The 20,454-nt window shown below is 37.1% G+C and overlaps 2 protein-coding genes across 2 annotated transcripts in view; both read left to right on the top strand.

The window, feature by feature from the left end:
* The window catches only part of LOC137283893 (DNA-dependent protein kinase catalytic subunit-like), a 100,589-nt gene extending 93,201 nt beyond the window's left edge, over positions 1 to 7,388 (top strand). Inside the window, exons 91-95 of the mRNA XM_067815568.1 lie at positions 662 to 863; positions 991 to 1,179; positions 1,493 to 1,535; positions 1,843 to 1,933; positions 5,482 to 7,388. Coding sequence (XP_067671669.1) covers positions 662 to 863; positions 991 to 1,179; positions 1,493 to 1,535; positions 1,843 to 1,933; positions 5,482 to 5,686 — 730 coding nt within the window. The 3' untranslated portion in view covers positions 5,687 to 7,388. The remainder of the gene's footprint in view (positions 1 to 661; positions 864 to 990; positions 1,180 to 1,492; positions 1,536 to 1,842; positions 1,934 to 5,481) is intronic.
* Positions 7,389 to 10,357: 2,969 nt separating this feature from the next.
* LOC137284663 (zinc transporter ZIP11-like) overlaps positions 10,358 to 20,454 on the top strand; it is a 59,151-nt gene continuing 49,054 nt past the window's right edge. The window contains exons 1-4 of the mRNA XM_067816564.1: positions 10,358 to 10,493; positions 17,303 to 17,341; positions 18,100 to 18,267; positions 19,411 to 19,510. Of these exons, the coding sequence (XP_067672665.1) occupies positions 10,386 to 10,493; positions 17,303 to 17,341; positions 18,100 to 18,267; positions 19,411 to 19,510 (415 nt within the window). The 5' untranslated portion in view covers positions 10,358 to 10,385. The remainder of the gene's footprint in view (positions 10,494 to 17,302; positions 17,342 to 18,099; positions 18,268 to 19,410; positions 19,511 to 20,454) is intronic.

The raw sequence follows: 20,454 nt of genomic DNA, 5'->3' as shown, positions 1-20,454 counted from the left end.
GTTAGAATGCCCTGTCGTCCAGTGGTTTCCAATGCAATACACATTTTGTGTCTTGTCAGTAAGCACGAGTGCTAGAAGTGACGTACCATGTTTTCATGTTACTCGCTATTTCGCGGGGTAATGCCCTTGTATGGGAGCTCATGTGATTCAATCTTTTCCACAGAAATCAACAAATACAACATATCATTGTTTCAGGCATTTGATGAGAAATTACTGGAGTATCGTCTTTTTATAATGAAATTGCATACCATCAAAATGACACTGAGTGAGCTGTGTCAGCTTGCTGAACTTCTTTGTTAATTCCTTTTCTTAATTGGTTATCATCACACCTGATAATTCGTTTGAAGTCGGTATTCGGCTAACTATAAAGCACTTTCGCCTCAGGCAATCCCGCTAGTCCAAATTAATTAGCAATGTTTTCATAGTAAATTACCTTGAAGGGCGGAGATTTCAGTCCGAAATCCAAGTTACATAAAGTCCAAATTAGTTAGGATATATGTAATGATAACTTGGTTAACTTCTGCCGGGACCAACAATTCGGTTCGAATTATATAGGAAACCGAATTACTTAGGGTCCGAGTAAGACAGCTTCCACTGTACTGCCTTGTGCTTATGTCTTTGTCTGCCTAACAACATGTCCTATGTTCATCCTCGTGTTCAGACGTGCATTCCATCAGATGAGCACCTCGCCTGAAGCATTCCATGTCCTGAGATGTGGACTGGCGACGTCCCATGCCGTCATCAGCATCTGTCAGTACATCCTCGGCATCGGTGACCGGCATCTTTCCAACTTCATGGTCAACCTCAAGACTGGTCACATGGTTGGGATTGACTTTGGACATGCATTTGGCTCAGCTACTCAGGTGGGGATCGTAATTTATAGGGTCTCATTTTTTGTGTGTCATTTGCTTTTCACACATATAGGCTTTCTCTTTGTTGCTGTTTGTGTTGAATTCATGAGTTGTTATTAGTTATTTTGTTGTGTTGTAGTTCCTGCCTGTGCCTGAGCTGATGCCATTCCGACTGACCCGGCAGATTGTGAACGTCATGCTTCCTCTACAGGTGAAGGGTCTGCTGGAAAACACCATGGTCCATGTCCTCCGTGCCCTCCGCAACGACTACGACCTCCTCCTCAGCACTATGGATGTCTTCGTCAAGGAGCCATCAGTGGACTGGATGGTGAGATTGTGCATTTTCACATAGACATAACAGATATTTATTATTTAGCTTGCTTCTTCACTGCTGTCACTTTGTAAATTAATCAGAAACTAGAAGATCTGACTTTTAGCCTAATAGTTAGTGTCCTTTCATCACATGGGTACCGTACAATGAGTGAAGCCCATTTCAAGTGTCCCCCTCACTCACTGCTAGCATGGTAGAAGTGCTGGGATTTTGAGGGGATTTGGGGGTTCTCACCCTGAAGACTCTGTTAGTAGCTGATAGCATAATAAAACCATTACTCACTCATTCGCTGTTTTCCTGTTGGTTTCAGCAATTTGCAGAGAAACAAGATCAGGCAGGAATGAAAACTGAGGGTATGATTTATCACCATTAAACTAGAGCTGGAATGCCAGTAATGTTTCTGCTATTTCAGACAGGCTAAAAGCTAGGGAAGCCAGTGGTCGAAGGCATGAGCATATTTCCATAAGGACATAATGACAACACAGTCTAGTCAACTAGACTAAATATCACTCTCTAAGGACCAACTCCTCCTTGAAATTCATATAATATTCCATTTGAAGGAAAGTTCAATCTGGTGCATAAACGAATGTTTGAAATTAGGTTTTTATTAGTGTTCCAAGTGAAACAACTGCTTTGACATTAGTTCTTGTCCATGTGTAGATGCTGATATAGATGCAGCATGGTACCCAAAGCAGAAGATTCGGTTTGCTCAGCAGAAATTAAGGGGCGACAACCCATGCTACATTACCAGGTAAGTCAGTTGTTTACTGCATTGTTTTGTTATCCAACACATTCTGTTTCATGAAGCTCTTCTGTTCATGGCTGTAGTCAACAATCAACATTAGGATAGTGTATGTTCCAGTCCATGAGGTATGTAACTAGGGGCAACCACTGAGAGGAAAACAAGTATTGCTATAGCTATAGTCAGTTGCAACATACTATTGCGGTAGTGATATCTATTGTGACCAACTATTGCAGTACTATTATAACTGTTTTTTTCCTCCTTGAATTGTCTTATTTGAAGTCATTTAACAAATATATGTATATTTTCACTCTCTTTTAGTGAGTGAGTAAGTTTAGTTTTATGCTGCGCTCAGCAGTGTTCCAGCTATATGGTGGTGGTCTAAATAATTGAGTCTGAACCAGACAATCCAGTGATCGACACCATGAGCATCGATCTGCACAGTTGGGAAGCGATGACATGTGTCAACCAAGTCAGCGAGCCTGACCACCCGATCCCATTAGTCACCTCTTATGACAAGCATAGTCACCTTTAATGGCAAGCGTGTTTTGTTGAAAACATATTCTACCAGACCTTCACGGGTCCACTCTCTTTTAGTAAAACTTGAAAGTAGACAGTTAAAACATAAACTCAGTGAAGCTGCAAACAATGAAAAATTTTTAAAAATCAATGTTTAATGAAAAAAGTCAATTAGTAGACGATCGATAGTCACACATAGTATCGATGCATTGATAGTTTTTCGTTTCTATCATGGATTAATTGCTATTGGAGACTCAACAGTTGCAATCCATCAATAGTTTGATGCATCGTTACAACCCAATACATGTAACATAGGTTACATTTGTAATAGGTTACATTTGAAGACTTTCAAAAATGCCATTGTATATTTAATGGTACCTTGTTTATTTTATCTTAGACAATTTTATCATTTGACTTCTTGGAAGTTTCATTGAGTTTACTTAGCACTATTTTTAATATATGTTACATTTGACCACTTACTAAATGGCTTTGTGTAATCATCACCAACATATTGTATTAATCCAGCCACATGGTTGGTGATTGTGATTCCCACAGGGAAATGTAAAATGTATTTAGACATGGTGGACAAAATGGATGTATACATTCTCCTTCAGGTTTTCATGAAGTGGCAGATACAATATTTAAAGAACTTGCTTTCGTCAAGTTTGACTACTGACTGTACCAAATGTATTTTGGGATCTCAGATTGTCCTTCATCCATTCTTCAGACCCGTTTTTCTTCTGTTTTTTTTCTGTTTTCCCATAAACTGTAAGTAGACACTCAAATACACCATCATTTCAGCAATATTTATGTTCTAGTTCACAGCTACCTCTAGACAGCATAACTGGCAACATCTTGCAACACTGATTAACTATCTCCTGCCAAAATCAGATGACAAATATTTGAAATAACTGCACACTTTCACATGAAATTTAAAACAAACAAGAACTATCCAGAAGAGCTACAGATTGTTAGGTGCTGTTTATTAATCATTAAGTGAAGAGTAAAGCTATTGTATTTCCCCCATCTGTTCTCATGCTGGCTCAGACAACCAGAGTTCTATTTAGAAGTCATTCCTAAAATCAATATCAGTTACACCGCAGCTGTTTCGCCGATATTCTATGTACAATCAATGGACTACAATCACCGTAATGTAAATCCTGGGTTCAGTGGTTGTTGTGGATGTTCAACGTATGTTGTACAGTGTTTGAGGCATAGGAAAGTTGTTACGGTGAAAGCAAACCAGAACTGATATGTAGTCGAGGAAATTCATTATTCGAAAAATGTTTATGAATAGGAATTTGAATGTAGGCTTATGGATTGGGCTTGTGATGATGGTGGATTTACATATTAGGAGTGACTATTCAGTAGAAAACAACTATTGCAATAGTAATAGTCTATTGCAACCAACTATTGCAATACTATTGCAATAGTTTTATGTTTCTCCATGAAATGTGTCATTTCAAGTCATTTTTTCAAATGAATGCATAGTTTATATGAAATTATAAAAAAAGTTTAACTAGTTTCTGTCTGTGTTAATAACAGATAATAAAATTGAAACCCAGATCAAGTAAATAATTAAAACTAAACTCAGTGCAGGGGGGATAACTAAATAAAAGTGATCAAAAGTGGTAGCTTTGTTATCCACGGAAATGTTCGTGAGAGAACATTACAAATTGATGTGACAGTAATCAATTGCTAAATTATTGTTAGCCACACATACTATCAATGGATCAGTAGTTTTTCATTTCTACCATCAAATTATTGTTATCAGAGACTAAAAAATTGCATTCCATCAATAGTTTGATGCATCATTACAGCCCTAGTACATATATGTGTTCATGGCTGCGGATTAACCTACAGGAACCATCCAAAGGACGTGTTTGCCAGATGGAAGATTTTATCCATATCAAATTTGAACTGCACGGCATGCAGATGATATTGATGTTTGGATCAGTAAGATTTATTCAATTGTTTGAACATGAAAATTGCATGTCTGAGAGTTTCAGCAGTGTTAGCTGTGAGCAAGGAAATCTGTCATCACACACACTCCCATGCTATGGATCCCTAACATTCTAATTAAAGCTTTTATGAAAATAGGTCCTGAGGCTAGACCAACTTGATTTCTTTTTTTGTCGATGCCCAGTTGTATTTTTTAAGAACAACAAAAAAACAATAACAGTTTTCCACACTAAAAAAAAAATATCTAATGTTAAAAAAAAATAAAATTCATCTGGCCTGATGGTTTCCTGGTTTTGATGTATGAAAAAAATTCAGGTTGTTGGAACGTTTTTTTATGAATTCAAAACACTGAAACTGCTGTGCATATATATAGGGTCATGGAGAATTCTGTCAACAATGTCATTACTGACCAACAAATTTAAAATTCTATGATTGCGGCTTTGTCCACAAAGTCATGTTGGCTCATTACTTTAATTGTAATGAAATATTACAGTTTGTGGATATGCAAAGTGATGTTGCATTTATTTGGTGAAAAAGAAAAGGAAATGGATCAAAGAGAGCTACAAATTATATGTGTTGAAATATTTTTAACAATGTAATCTTTTTACCATTTATCCAGCAACACCTCCTGTCATGTGTTACATCTGAGTAATATTCAAACCACACATACAACAATTAAGGCATTACTACCAGTGCCATCTTGTATTGATATTAATATTCACCATCGTTACAGTTATTAAAGAATTAAATAATTAAGCTGATATTTCTCTGCAAATACAACAAAATCATCATCAGCAGCATCTTTCTGAAAGAAGTTTCTATAATTAGTTCCAGAGAAAGGGGAAATATAACAAAATTCTCTGAAGATGATGGTGTTCTGTTTGAAAATGTCTTGTGCTGAAAAACTTCACTACCAGATTTATTGTGAAAGGGGATATTGTTTTATGATGCTGTCAGTGTGCTGTAGCATCTTTCAGCATTCACTTTCATGATAAAGCTTGGAAAATATGGTAGAGTTGGTTAGGTTAGTTCAGTCACTCCTTAATGTGCACTTCATGTATTATCTTTGATTACAGAGAAGAGCTGCGACTTGGTCACTCTCGGAACATTGCCATCAAGAGCATGGAAGAGGTTGTCCTTGGCAACAAGAAGGACCATGCCCGTGCTCAGCTGCCAAGGATGGGTCTTTCTGTAGAACAACAGGTGGCTGCTCTCATAGACCAGGCCACTGACCCAAATCTACTGGGGAGAGTATGGGCGGGATGGGAAGCCTGGATGTGATCAGAGACCCCAACAGTGGCTGTAATCTCTGCTGGATGTGACCAGAGGTATCCACAGTTGCTGTATCTACTGGATGTGATCAGAGACACCCACTGTGGCTATAATCGGCTGGAGTATGGGCAGGATGGGAAGCCTGGATGTGATCAGAGACCCCAACAGTGGCTATAATCTCTGCTGGATGTGATCAGAGGTATCCACAGTTTCTATATCTACTGGATGTGATCAGAGACACCCACTGTGGCTATAATCGGCTGGAGTATGGGCGGGATGGGAAGCCTGGATGTGACCAGATACACCAACTGTGGCTATAGTCTGCTGGGGAGGGTGTGGGTAGGTTGTAGCCCTAATCAGCTGGGGAGGATGTTGGTGTGGGTGAGTAGGAAGCCTGAATGTCATCAGGAACACTGGCCATCTTCCCTAGCTGATGGGAAGGCAGGGGCAGGATGAGAATCCTAGAGGTGAATAGTGACACTTGTCACTGACCTTCAGTGTATTTCAGGGTAGCCAGGTATTTGTGACAAAAGTGAAGGACAGTGGTCTCCATTTTGAGAAGTCACATCTCTATGATATCAACCATTCAAACACACAGCCATGTGTGGTCATCCTTTCAGACAATCAGAGAGGGAGCTGGTTTCTGCGAACTCTAGAATAAATAAACATGAATGTGTGTGTCATACTAGAAACAAGAAACAAGTGTCCAATAGTTTGTATTTCACAATTAAGTTGTTTTTGTCCATATTTTATGATTAGTGGTAGTGAAGATTTGTGTCCTCCTTATTACAAATCTTGCGAGGAGCTATCATAGTCAACAATGATATATGTATTCTGTTAACTCTGGTATTCATTTTGTCTGTAGTTCTGTGAAATCAGTTGGTATGGCTTTTGAACCATATCATGGACCATATTGATGAGAAATCAAATTTAATCTGTTCACAGATTTTCTTAGACAATGGTAAATGCGTTGCTCAGATAAGGTAGATGTAATGATACACTAAATCAATAAATCCTTGTCTAAAATCACATACTATATACTGGTATATGGTTTCTGGTAAATTATCAGTATGTAAAAACTATGCAGCATGAGGTATTGCATGTATATTTTTTTAAAATCATCTTCAAGTGTATACAAAAGCATCTTAAAATATTTAGTACTCACATGATGACAGCATTGATATTATTTGGCTTTTTAATGTTTACAAGGAATCATGTTCCCTGTATTTGCTTTGTGAAAGTTCGAACAACATTCTAAAGGAATAATGCATTTGAATTTATCCTTACAATATTAAATGCTTATTCTGTTTTTCATTGAAAATAATTCAGTATTATATCAGATATGAATCATAGTTGTCTTTTAGGAAGCTGTTATGAACTTCCTGTGGTATATATTGAATCACATGTTGAGTGAAAGTGATATATTGTGTGACATCTGTTGAGACGTGGCATAACAATCATTGACATTTGATGGAAGTGACTCAGTGAGAATGTGTGAAGCTCATTGATGATGATGTTTAGATATGAATGCCTTAAACTATGTTGTTATATGAATTTAGAGTGGTTTATGCAGGTACCTCCATCAACATCTTGCTGTAGTATTTATCAGATGTCGACTTGTGAACTACATTATCTTTCAAACTTTGTTCACATACTTTCATTGTCAACCTATGTTTGCCTAATTGAAAAGTGCTTTGATAGATAATTTGAGGTATACATTGTAAATTGAGTTCCCTAAAGGTTTTTGCATTGCTTAGTCTTGTGGATTTTTCAAATTACTTATTTTCATGAATATGTGGTATTTCGGCATTATATGACAACTTTTATTCAATACAACAATGTGAGACCTAGCACTGAAACCTCTTCCTCTGTATTCAGCGAAAATATGGCTACATTGACAAAGTCGGGATAGTAGTGTTAACTATAGTATGAATTTATTCCAGATTTGGAATTTTTACATACATTTAATCCAGATTTGTCATGTACCCAGGTATATCTGGGTCTGAGCACCTCAAGATGACTTGCTTCTGGCCATAGTTTTCCTATCATGTACCAGGCAGTAGGCTGCACAAGGAGTCCAGCTTCTGTGATGTCCATTTCCTGCTGTCTCGATGTAGGCATGGATCTTCTTTCCAGGTACATCAAAGCAATGAATCCTGTGATCAGGCCATCTACTTGATTTTCTGACATGTTTCCTGTTTTATTTCCACTCTTGTTTTTGATGTATATGTATTTTCATGTCCAGATCTCCTTTGAATATTCCATCATGTTACCAGTTGTACTATTATTACAAAATTAACCACAATGAAAATTAATCACTCCAAAACTGATATATTTTGCTTATGCTCTCATGGACTAGTTATGTTTACAGAATACAAACCCAGGCATTTAAAGACATCCTCATAAGGTGCTCATGCTATCGACCACTGTTGACTAGTCAATCGCATAACTGATTGCAGCATATGCTTTACTTTGTAAAATGGCAAAAGACCACAGTGTAAAATTGAGTGTCCTACCTAATAAGACATTGTGGTTTCATAAACAGCAATAATCTTTGTATTTGATGTGTGCAAACAAATTTAGATATCGTTTGTAAAAGTTTTATCTTAAGTGTTTCTTCAATCAGTTATTCATCAACTTGTAATGTTGTGGGGTGTGAACATTTCGTTTGAAGTTCCTTCTCTTGTCCAGACTTTAGTATTTACTGGTGTGGTGTTAATAACAGCTAATTGTTGCTTCTTCAGTTTCAACAAATTTCCTGAAGCAACCACTCTTGAGTTGAATTTTGTGAGATCAGATGGAGAAACCAACTTGCAAAATTTATTGTCCCAGTAGTTCAAGATGAATCTTACTCTCTGATAGTTATTACTGATGTGTGTATGTGCAAATATTAAACCCTTTAAATATAGCAACATCATCAACTTGTGTATACACAGAGATATCTGCCTTGTTGAGAATTCATTGCTTTAAGTCTCATGGGAACTCATTGTTACTCTACAAGAAATATAGTTGTCTATAAGTTTAGAAAAAATGACATTTTATACTTGTTTATATGATGTAGTTGAGTAGATTTTGATTGTTTTGTATTCTATCATTGCATTGCTCAGATATTTTGCACATTTTTTGTCATATATCATCCACAATAAACATTTTTCTTAAATCTCTTTGGTCTTTTTTCTTTGTCCTACATCAGTCAACTGTTGTACAACAGGTTCAACATGGTATTGACTTTAGTTCCATCACCTGACAATGACATGAATCAATGCTTGTATTATCAATAATTGTTTTTTTTGTCATTTAGAATTACAGGCTGTAGTTATGGAGTTAGTCTGTGTGGTTTCACGTCACTTTTAACAACAATCCAGCTATATTATGGCAGAGGACACCAGAAGTGGGCCTTACTCATTCAAGGTTATGAAACCCAGGCATATGGTGTGCCAGCAAACACTTTGACCACTACACTTCACCACCAGCCCTGCAGTGATGAGAGTGATTGACCAGCGTTTTCAAGTGTTACAGATCAGCCACTGTTAGATAAACTAGACATTAAAACGTACAGTTTCACAAAAGTAATACATGGTGAATAATGCATTTTTGACAAATCACCAGTGACAATAGTTATTTCCAGTAAGTGTTTTCTACTGATAACACAAGTATGAAGGATGTTACAGTTGGTTCTATTAATTACATTCATACATATTCCCTTTTAACTAAGCACGTTTTGTACCATTTGTTACAATGAATAACATATTTCTGTTTTCATATTACTCAACCATATCTACAAGTACCGTGAAATTTGATATGCAAGAAATACAAGGTATTTATCAACGACTAGCATGTTTTTACTTCCGGAATTTTTACCCTGCAGTGACTCTGATTCTACAGATTCCACCACATTTGTGACCCTGTTGGCCCTGAATACACTCTTCAGAGTTGCATCCTTTAGTTGTGCCTGGATCTGCTGCTCTGTTGTTCCAGTTGCAGTCTGTCCTGTGAACCGTGCTTTAATTGTCAGCACAATACCCAACCCTCCTTTCTAGGTGGTGTGAAACCCAACTCACTCAAGTAAAGTATTGTATGTACACTTACAGAACAAACTCGATGTTCACATTTTCAGCTTGACAGAGTGATATTGCCTTTTTTCATTGTGTTTAATATACCTGGCACAATAATTTTCATCCGTCAAATCAAACACGTCCAGTATGTTAGAAAATCTGTTTGTCATAATCCATAAATTCAGGTACCTATACATCCCTCATCTAAATAGGGTTTGTTACCAAGGTACAGCTCAGGTATAGACTGGTTTTGATGGACAAAACTGAGCCAAAATGAATTATTTACAGTCCACTTTCATTGTTAGTGACAACATATATAACCCACAGCTAGGAAGTATTGAAAAATGTTTAATTGAAAGGAAGGTTTAAAAAACGTTATTATTATTTATAAACATATTGAATATTCATCACAAATTTAAAGTTATATGAGATAGAGTAATAGATAAAAACAATAGAAACAAAACGTGTTGGTTTTTTTTCAAATTAACGACTGATTAGAAATTCTTATGTTCACATCTTGCATAATACCACGTGAATACAATACCCCTCTGAATGCTATTGATGCTCGTGTCAATGAGTTATCTCCCCTGTACTGCTTTCCAATATAAAAGGCAAACACGTTGTTTACTTCCGGTGTGTTTCGAGGCGAAGCAATGTTGGAGGGATACAATCCTGTCGCTCAGGCCCTGCTGGGTACGCTGTTTACCTGGGCATTGACAGCGATTGGATCTGGACTTGTATTTGTCTTCAAGAGCGGCCAGGTAAGAGTGGATCCAGTACAGTGTTTCCTCACATTTGTTTTGACTGTGAGAAATGCAGCATGACTTGCGATGGTGCTCAGAAATTACACACCTGACGACCTGTCAAGTGAGAACAGCTGATAGCGTTTTTCAGTGGTTGACACGTCGATAGTTTTACTGAGTTTACACAGATAAATGAGAAAGTCTGTTAACATTGCAGTTGTCTGAAGTCACTTTCACAAATTATTATTACAACCAAATGGTCGATTTATTGTTTCAGGGAACTGTTTTTCGTGAGAGAAACACTGCTCACTCATCCGTACAAATATATTATGTGCTTTTACACTCTGGTGTGATAACAGGACACAAACACTGATAATCTCAGAGGATCTGTTTCAAGGTTTTTAGAAGCAAGGCAATATGTATTAACAGCCTTTGACATAACAAGTTTTTAATGAGTGTGCAAAGGTACCTGAGTTTTGATGGTTGTTAGGAATTTTTCCAGAATTTCTCTTCCTTTATCATGTTTATAAAGCAACACCACTTGAAGGTATATCTGAGTTATCCATATGTTTGTTTTGCGCCCCTTGAATGATTACTGCTCTAACACCCCTACCAAAATGTACGTGAAATGTATTCCCATAAAAATGCTACACTATACACTTCCTAAACACTTAGTGACTTACCTAACCAGTTTAGACTTATGTGTTTTTCCATGTGTGCCCTTATTAAGAGGGTAACATTTTAGGACTGCCATTGCTGGTGGTAAATTTCTTTACCCATTTGATTTCCAATGTAGCAAGTACACAATTTGTTGCAGGATACTAAAATATATAAGCCTCTTCCTTAAAAGCAGACATCTTATTCTTAGGAAGTGAATTGTGTTACAACTTACATTTGTTATTGTGTAGACACCCATGCTCTTTTCTGGAGCATATGAAGTGCAGTAATGATTTTGATGATAGGGGAACGTTTAGGAAAGCATGAAGGAACAGTCTAACTAGAAATCTGTATCAACAATTTCAAAATCAAAAGCACTTTTGAAGGAGCAATACATAGATTTGAAGGTAAACACAGAGGTTTCTCCAGTATTCAACACAGAAGCTTGTCTATCAACAATATAGATGTTACAATGTGACATTACAAGTTCATTGCTAGTTCATTGCTTTAGAAGAAACTGTAACAAGGTCCTTTTATGTACGTGGTGTGATTCCAACAACTGTCAGTGTCAAACTTCCCATCTCTCATTATAATACAGTATATGCTCTCTTGATCATTCTTTGTCAAACCTCTTGCATGCTAGATTACATTCTGTCCTGTTTGCCCTTATTGTTCACACTTTGGGTTGCTGGTTTGATAAGCCCGCAGCAGTCAATGTTTGTCAAGACAAGCAACTAAATTGATCAGGAGGTCCAACTCAGCTTTCCCTGACCTCATGACTCATGTTCATAATATAAATCACTTAATTGGGTAGGTGAGATTTAATGGATAACAGGCCTCCATCAATGCACTTGAATAATACTGATTGTGCTTAATATGACATTAAACATGTTCAAACTGATAGTGTGCAATGAAATTGTTGATTAACATATTTTTGCCAGGTTTTAAGGTCAGACAGTTTATTGACATGAAGTAGCATTACCATGATAAAATGCACATTATATCAAGCTCGTTTATGCACTAGACCGTAAGACCACTGAACATTTAACAAGTGAGTCAGTTTAGTTTTACGCTGCACTCAGCAATATTCCAGCTATATGGTAGCAGTCTGTAAAGAATTGAGTGATCAACAGCATGAGCATCGATTTGCACAATTGGGAATCCATGACTCATGTCCGCCAAGTCATTGTACCTGACCACCGGATCCTGTTAGTCGCCCCTTATGACAAGCAGAGTTGTGTTTATAGCAGCCATTTTATTCACCTATCAGTGACAGTGGCATCAACAGAGATGTCAGTAAGATTTGTCTGCAGCATCAGTATAAAGCAGATGTTTAGAATTTAATCGATCTTTCAGGTAACTTTCAAAAATCTAAGTGGGCAAGAAATCAAACATTGTAATGATACATCCCCTTTATCATGTAGACCAGTTTTTGAGTGATTCCTTATGGCTGTATATCTGTGTGTCTCCTTGATCATCCGATCCATTAAATCACTGGAGCATGCACAGCGACAGATGTCTGTCCCAGCTTGTGTGTGTTCAGCAACTTGCCACAGGAACTGAATCAGTAGATCCAAGGCTATGAAAAGGTTGAATAATTCAATTGATTTAAAATGTTTGTTCTCAACATATTTACTGTTGTAAATACTTTTTGTGTTTTCTACAAGCTGTGGTTTATTTAACCTTGACATACGTTGATATTGTTCATAACATACTCAATGTTAATGTCAACTCATTTGCCCACATTTGAAAAATTGATAGAATGATATTTTGGTACTGAATATTATTTCCAAGTATGATTCTCCTGTCTTAATGTACTTAGTATTCTTAAGGGTACATTTTGAAAGACACAAAATTAGTTATATCAGTAGCCTGAATTAGGTATGTCAGTAGTCTGGAGCATGTCAAATATACCTGTACCTTTTTTGAGTCATTTCATTTTCGCTGGCTAAAAAGTATAAATGTGAAGCAATGTTATTTCCATTCAAAATCAGCAAACTGAGCCCCTGAGTTATTAAGATGAATCATTATTGATAGTGCCTGAGATATGTATCATGTAAGGTTCAGACTGCAACATGTGCAAAACATTTAATGTATGCAAGCCTAGCTCCATTTTAAGTAGATGTTGATACTAAACCTTTGAAGGGCATTTCTTTAACTTTTCAGCTGTTAATACTGTATGACCATTGCAACATATGTCATATTTGGGATTTCACTTTCTTAGTAAAGTACAAATTCTAGTAATTTTTAGGTTGAGTCCCATCCGGGATTTGAACCTGCACCCGCAGAGTCAAGCACCTAATCACCAGCACACAAAGTCAGCCGCCTAGCCCGCTCGGCCACTGCGACTTCCACAAAATGAAAGTCTAGACTGTCTACTTTGTGTACCCCTCTGATGAGTGTCATTGTCAACCTAGCTTTTTTAGGCCAAACAGAATTTAATTAATTAGGGTTTCAGACAAGCAGCTGTATTTTCAGGATGAGTTTTTCCTTTCTTTAGCTTTTAAACCTGTTACCTATGATTTGCATAGAAGTGACCTTTTTGTTGTGGTCATTCCATAATGTCAAAAGGGTATGTCCACAGCAAGCTGTACACGTGAGTTTGTGATCTTTGGAAAATAACCAGCTATAAACATGATAAAGAAGTTGTTCATTGTTGTTTACAATCAGGCTGAATGTGGTGAACCTGGGTTTCATTCATCTGATCAAGAAACAGCCAATCATTCAACTGCTAAGTATCATAGTATTGTAGATTCTCTGGTTCATTTCTGGAGTGTGACAAGTCTTCCAGGGATAGGTTCTTTTCAAGGCTGGCATGGTCACACATAAATTATGCTTCCCTCTTTGTTAATGGTGTCATCCCAGGAAGGGAACATCCTTCGCTTGTGTTGTTGAGTGAGTGAGGGAGTATGGTTTTATACAGTTTTTGCAATATTCCAGCAATATCATACTGGGAGACACCAAAAATGGGCTTCACACATTTGTACCCATGTGGGGAATCGAACCGGGGTCTTCACAAGTAGGCCACCCCACCACTCTTATCTTCATGAAATGGATTTATGTGTTAATCCCTTTGTCTTCAAATCACTTCTTGTACCTATTCAATTATTTTCTGCAAGTATGTCTTCTTTCTAAAGCTCACAGTGATTACCGAGTTTTGCCAAACATTTGTCAAACTTCAGTATTGTGATAACTAAGTAATGTCAGTATTGTTAGGTTTTTGCCCCAGTTATCCATGATATTGTTAAGATTGAACATGACACATGGTGAGTGATAACTTTCAGAATGCTTTAGCCTATTATTCAGATTACCCAGAAAATCAGTTTTTTAATATGATTAAGCCATACCAAAGTGCTGCAATGTCAATCCTGCAAATACAATAGCACTGATGACAAATCAAATCATGAAGGGATTGCCAGTACAAATTCAAATCCATTTGGATTTGTTTGAACAGAAGTCAAGTTATCAACTGATCTGCAACTTGATCATCTGGATGGCAGGATGAGCAGATCTATGTGATGTTCAAATGTGCCATGAAGCTAGTATTTCAATGTTCATGACACACCTGCCATATTGTCAAACAGCTGAAGTAGTGATTGCACAAAATGTATCTGACTTGAAATGTGAGACATACAAACTGCAAATATTAGGTTCTGAAGTTGTGTGTCTGACAAGATCAATTAAAGGAGTCATAATAGCAGTTTATCGTCATGGAACAAAATGTAACAATATATATTGCCACCTCCTCCTTATGAGTTCCCCAAGTCTAAATGTTCATGGTTTATTTTTCTGGATGAAAGTATATTCATATTCGAAATGATTTCAGAAACTGTCTGTGGAAATGATATCCTTGGAAGCAAATTCCGTTGGAGCTTATTACCTGGACTGTTACTCCCTCAGGAATGTATCTCCAGGCGTACATAAATATCCTATTTGATTAACCCATTTTCTCCTAACATCTCATGTCAAAATTATGCCCCTACTTATCCTGAATAATCCTTGTCATGGCATCACTATAAAGTTTTCATTAGTTTTTATGTATTGAATAATGTTGAATTATTCTGATGGGATAAACCAGTCATGTGTGCAATTAGGAATCAAATGTGTTTCGGTAAAAGGAAACGTGCAGTGCAAGTAAATCTGTCCATGCTATGGGATGTTGTATTGTGTTTAGCGTGTTCTTCCCACACTATGTCTCGGCTTGTGTCACAGCTGTGTGTGACATCGACAGCAGACGTGACATGGCTTTAATCAAACTGTTGGTGTTTCTGGCATCGTTCCATTCAAAGAATAGCATACGTGTCATGTGCTATGAATTCATGTTCCATATTTTATAGTATTTCTGATTATTGCCAGTATGAAATATCAGCCTTCATTGGTGTAATTTATCATTAACATTTTTGATAGCAGGCTATTTTGTGTGTTTAGGGAGATAATAATATTAGTTTTGTCAGAATATTAATGAGAAAAATATCACTTCAGCTTTAAACCAACTGAGTCAATAGTTCATGTTTAACCTTAGATAAATTGGGATTCTGTACATGAATAGTGCTTGCTTTATTGATATGATGAATAATTTATTTTTTGAAAGCAAGCTGTTGCAGCCAGTGTTGACATTAGAGGTTGTATTTAAGGCACTTGAAATTGAATTAATTTATAATTTTAATGGTATCTTGTGTAAATATGTAAAAGAGTATCTAAGACACGTGCGACCATGGCTGGATATTATTGATATGGCTGCCTATCCATGTGGCCCACACAAATCAGTAATCATTTACTGAATATCAATTGATTGTTGGTAAATATCAGAAAATGATCAACAAAAAAAGCTAAGCCAGAAACATCTGGCAAAATCAACATCAGTCATCACTGGTGATAGGTGCCATATATCATGTATATATATATGCTTGGGCTACTGACAAGGTGGAGTCCTGAACATAATATGGAAGCAGCCCAGGAACAAAGATCTACCTTTGTGTGTTATTGATATGTGTTTTAGTTAAAACTTTATTTCATCACAACAGTCAGTGTATGATTTTACTGAAGACATAATTTTCATGTTGATAATTATAAATAATTTTTCCCATCTGTGATATTTCTTATCATTCGTATTTTTAGCCAGCCCTAGTGACCTACATAGTCTAGGCATGTTGAAGGTGACATTTCGGCTTATTAGACTCTCTCATGTTAACAAAGGAGCCCAGAGGTGTTCATGGGAATCCTAACTTAGTGTCCTTGCTCAGTAAACTGCCATATGTATATATACAACCCTGTGATTCATCATTTCGTTTAATGATTGAATGGATGAAATTATTGACCTTTTATCATGTTTATAAGGCCAGACCAATTGTGTTTCTTGTTTTACAGATTTTTGTCCTGAAAATAAAATTTCCAATCAAAGTAATAATTCTTCTGAATACTTAAAGTATTTTGCTTTTGGCGATTTATGAAGTGAATGTGGGTAAAAAAAAACCAAGAATATATTTTCTTGTGAGTTTACATTTTTAGCCTATAAAAACATTAGGATTTTATTTTATGGGCAGGGGAAATTATTTATTTTCTTTTTTTTATTCGTGGAAAAATATGGCAGGCAGATCTCTGAAAGAAGAAATAAAATTGGTCTGGCCTAACTATGAAACTTATGCTTTAAAGATCACGATGTTGATTAACAATAGACTGATGCATGGTTTAATAAGCAGACACTGGACTGACTTGAATCAAATTTCCCATCCTGACAATACTAATACTTGACTAAGGCCAAGACACCTTCTCAGTAAGTTGAAACCAAAATTTTCTACGAACCATATTCACTGCAAAGTCCCAGACCAATGTCTTGACCAGTTAAGGTTGTTTACAGTTGTTTACACGTGCCCAGAACTTAGCCCCAAAAGAGTCACCTATTCATGTGTATATTTATCATTTACACAAAACACAGTATTTTTGAAGGTGATTAAAGTAACCATTATTCAAGCATTATAGTTTCACTGACTTTTGAACCAAAGTCCTCAAAAATCTCTTATGACAAATTTAACTCTTTGTTTATGGTGTTAATGAACACTTATCTCCCCTTGTCAGTGATCATTGCACTTTATGTACTAAATAGTGTAGTATGTCTCCACTTCCACTACACAATACTTCAACACATTAAAATATGTAATTCAAATTTTCAGAGAAAAATACTTGATGGAAGTCTGGGATTTGCTGCAGGGGTAAGTATTTATGTGAATGTTTTGAAAATTATTTGGAATATTTCCTGAAATGTTGCTAAGAGCTTGAGATTTTACGATATAGTATATCTGATTATGTCCAGGATGGGTTAGAGACTATTTGTGCAGGACTGATAGGTCATGGTATTGTACATTTTATCTTTTATGAATCGTTATATACAATTGAAAACTCAATACTTATCTTCTTAAAAAAGTCACTTTTAATGTTAAAGGGAAACAAGTAATGCTCAGACAGAATAGATCATTAACAGAAATATTGTCCAACGACCTCTTATACACACAAAATACGAGCAGCAAATAGAATTTCCCATTTTTAGCATGTGTTATCCTTGCGTGTTACTCATGTGATATCCATAAGAGAGTATTCTTTATGGATGTCATCATGTTTTCCATGTGTGTTGTCTGAGTGTTATCCAGAAGGGTAGTCCTACATATAGTATATGTGTAATCAATGGATGATATCCAAGGGTTTATCCATGGGTGTTATCAATTTCTGCTTCCCGTAAAAGTTATACAAAGTTATTCTTCATATATGTTATCATGTTTCCCTGTGTGTTGCCTATGAGTGTTATCCATAGTGACACTTTATGATTGTTCACATGAATGTTGTCAGTAGGTGTTATCCATTAGGCTAACCATGGGTGTTATCAACTCAAGCCGTCCATGAGTGTTATCCATAGTTCTTCAGTGTTAATATGTCCTTATGTGCCTTCTATAAGTGTTATCTATTTGTGTTGTAGGTGATGACAGCAGCTTCCTACTGGTCGCTGCTAGCTCCAGCTATAGAGTTTGCTGAGCATTCTGGACTGTATGGCGCTAATGGAGAATGGGCATTCATCCCCGTGGCTCTGGGATTTGTTCTTGGAGCCCTTTTTGTCTATACTGCAGATATAGTTTTACCTAATGTGGTATGTTCAACTAAGCACGAGTTATTTGACATTTTGTAGATTTTTCGAAGAAAATATTTAAATAATGTTGTGACCTTTCAAACTGTTTCAAAGGAAATGTTATGACAGTCACTGTACGAATCGGATTGTGTTGAACACTAAGATGTTGACTCTCTCAGAGATAATGCGCATTACACATCAGTGCAAAACAGTCAGTCATGTATGCCTCCCTCTTTCCTGAATCGACCCATGAAGGTCTGGGGTAGAATAGGGCTTCAGCAACCCATGCTTGCCATGAAAGGCGACTCAACTTGTTGTAAGAGGCAACTAATGCCATCAGTTCCCAACTGCACAGATCGATGCTCATGCTGTTGATCACTGGATTGTCTGGTCCAGACTCGATGATTCACAGACCGCCACCATATAGCTGGAATATTGCTGAGTGTGGCGATAAACTCAACTCACTCACTCACTCTCCTGAATCAGTTCATGTCAAACTTGGCTTGTAATATGCAGAGTCACTCAAAGAATTATAACCTACTTCAGTTAATCAATGCACAGAATGTACTCTGGTGATATGAGATGCATAGTTAATACAGCACTTGTTATTCACATTGTTTCAACAAGTCGTTTTCTGGCATAGCCTAGTGGTTAAGGTATTGGCTCATCGCGCTGAAGACCTGGGTTCAACTTCCCACATAGGAACTGTGTGTGAAGCCCATTTCTCGTGTCGACCCATGAAAGTCCAGGGTAGAATAGGCCTTCAGCAACCCATGCTTGCCATAAAAGGTGACTCTGCTTGTGCTGAGAGGTGACTATATGGTCGAGTGGTCAGGCTTACTGACTTGGTTGGCACATGTCATCGATTCCCAGTTGCGTAGATTGATGCTTATGCTGTTGATCACTGGATTGTCTGGTCCAGACTCGATTATATGCAGGTCTCCGCCATATGGCTGGAATATTGCTGAGTGTGGTATAAAGCTAAACTCACTCACTCAATCATTTCTAGTGCCTCTTGCCATGGTATAGCTAGAATATTGCTAAAAGCGTCATAAAACCCAGCACTTGTCACAGTGTTAATGGTGTGTCATTACTATTTTAAACCCATGTCATGCCTTTATTCATTTCATAATGTGATGACATTGATGTATTTTTTCATCTAAGGGAGGTAGCCCATCCGAACTTGCCCTTTCCCTGGATGTAGAAACCAAACTAGAAAAAGATGGGAATCTGAATTATTCCCCTTCTCCAGAATTTACTCAAGGTAAGTGTGTCACTTACATCAAAGATAAAGAGCCAGAGTGCTGTTGTACAAAGCTAGCTCAGCACTGTGACAGTCATAAGTCTGTATTATGGTGTGAGAGTTCACCTTTACATTAACATAGCTTTCTGCAATGGCATATGGTACATATGATGTTAATGTCAGGCAACTGTTGTGATATTTAATGTGGACTCTGAGCAGAATATCTGCTCTCTAAATGAGAGTTTATTAGTTAAAATGTGTGACAAGTTTATTATATGTCTTGAACCTTGATGGCTCTGATCTGTATTTATGCAAGCAATTAATTACTGGTTATCCTCTCATAGACTGCTCCTACACCTAATTGACTCCAGGAAACACCATTTAAGGATAGATTGCCAACAGCGTAAGCTTTTTGTATCATGTGTAGGGGACAACCAAATGGATAAGGTAGCATGATATGGGCCACAGATCACTTTATCATTCAAGGAAACGCCTGGTCTAGGCTTGATCATTGGGAATGTTGCTGAGTGAGATGGTAAACAACAAACAAACAAAGCTGTAACCCACACTGGTATACATGGAACATTGTTGACTGCAGCAAGAAAGAAAATTTCAAGTACTTTACACTCTGTTGTACAAGATTCATGAGTTGTTTTGGCTCTGTTATATGCATTTAGGAAGGACTGTTTTGTTTCAGTACCATCTGTTATAAAATGGCTTCTGTGTAAATGTGTAGGCTTGTAGAAGAAGGCTTATACTACAGTTCTGCCTTTACCATTCCGAATTAACCACAATTGTCCTTTTGGGAACAATTCTATGGCACAAAAGTCTGTCCTCGTCAGATTATCTCCCTTAGACCTGTGACCCGTGAAGGTCATTGGGTAGAGTAGGCCTTCAGCAACCCATGCCTGCCATAAAAGGTGGCTATGCTTGTCGTCAGAGGCGACTAATGGGGTCAGGTGGTC

Source organism: Haliotis asinina, chromosome 5 (genome assembly GCF_037392515.1).
Source record: "Haliotis asinina isolate JCU_RB_2024 chromosome 5, JCU_Hal_asi_v2, whole genome shotgun sequence".
Classification (NCBI taxonomy): domain Eukaryota; kingdom Metazoa; phylum Mollusca; class Gastropoda; order Lepetellida; family Haliotidae; genus Haliotis; species Haliotis asinina.
Note: the sequence above shows the minus strand (reverse complement) of the source record. Positions and strands in the feature narration are given on the sequence as shown.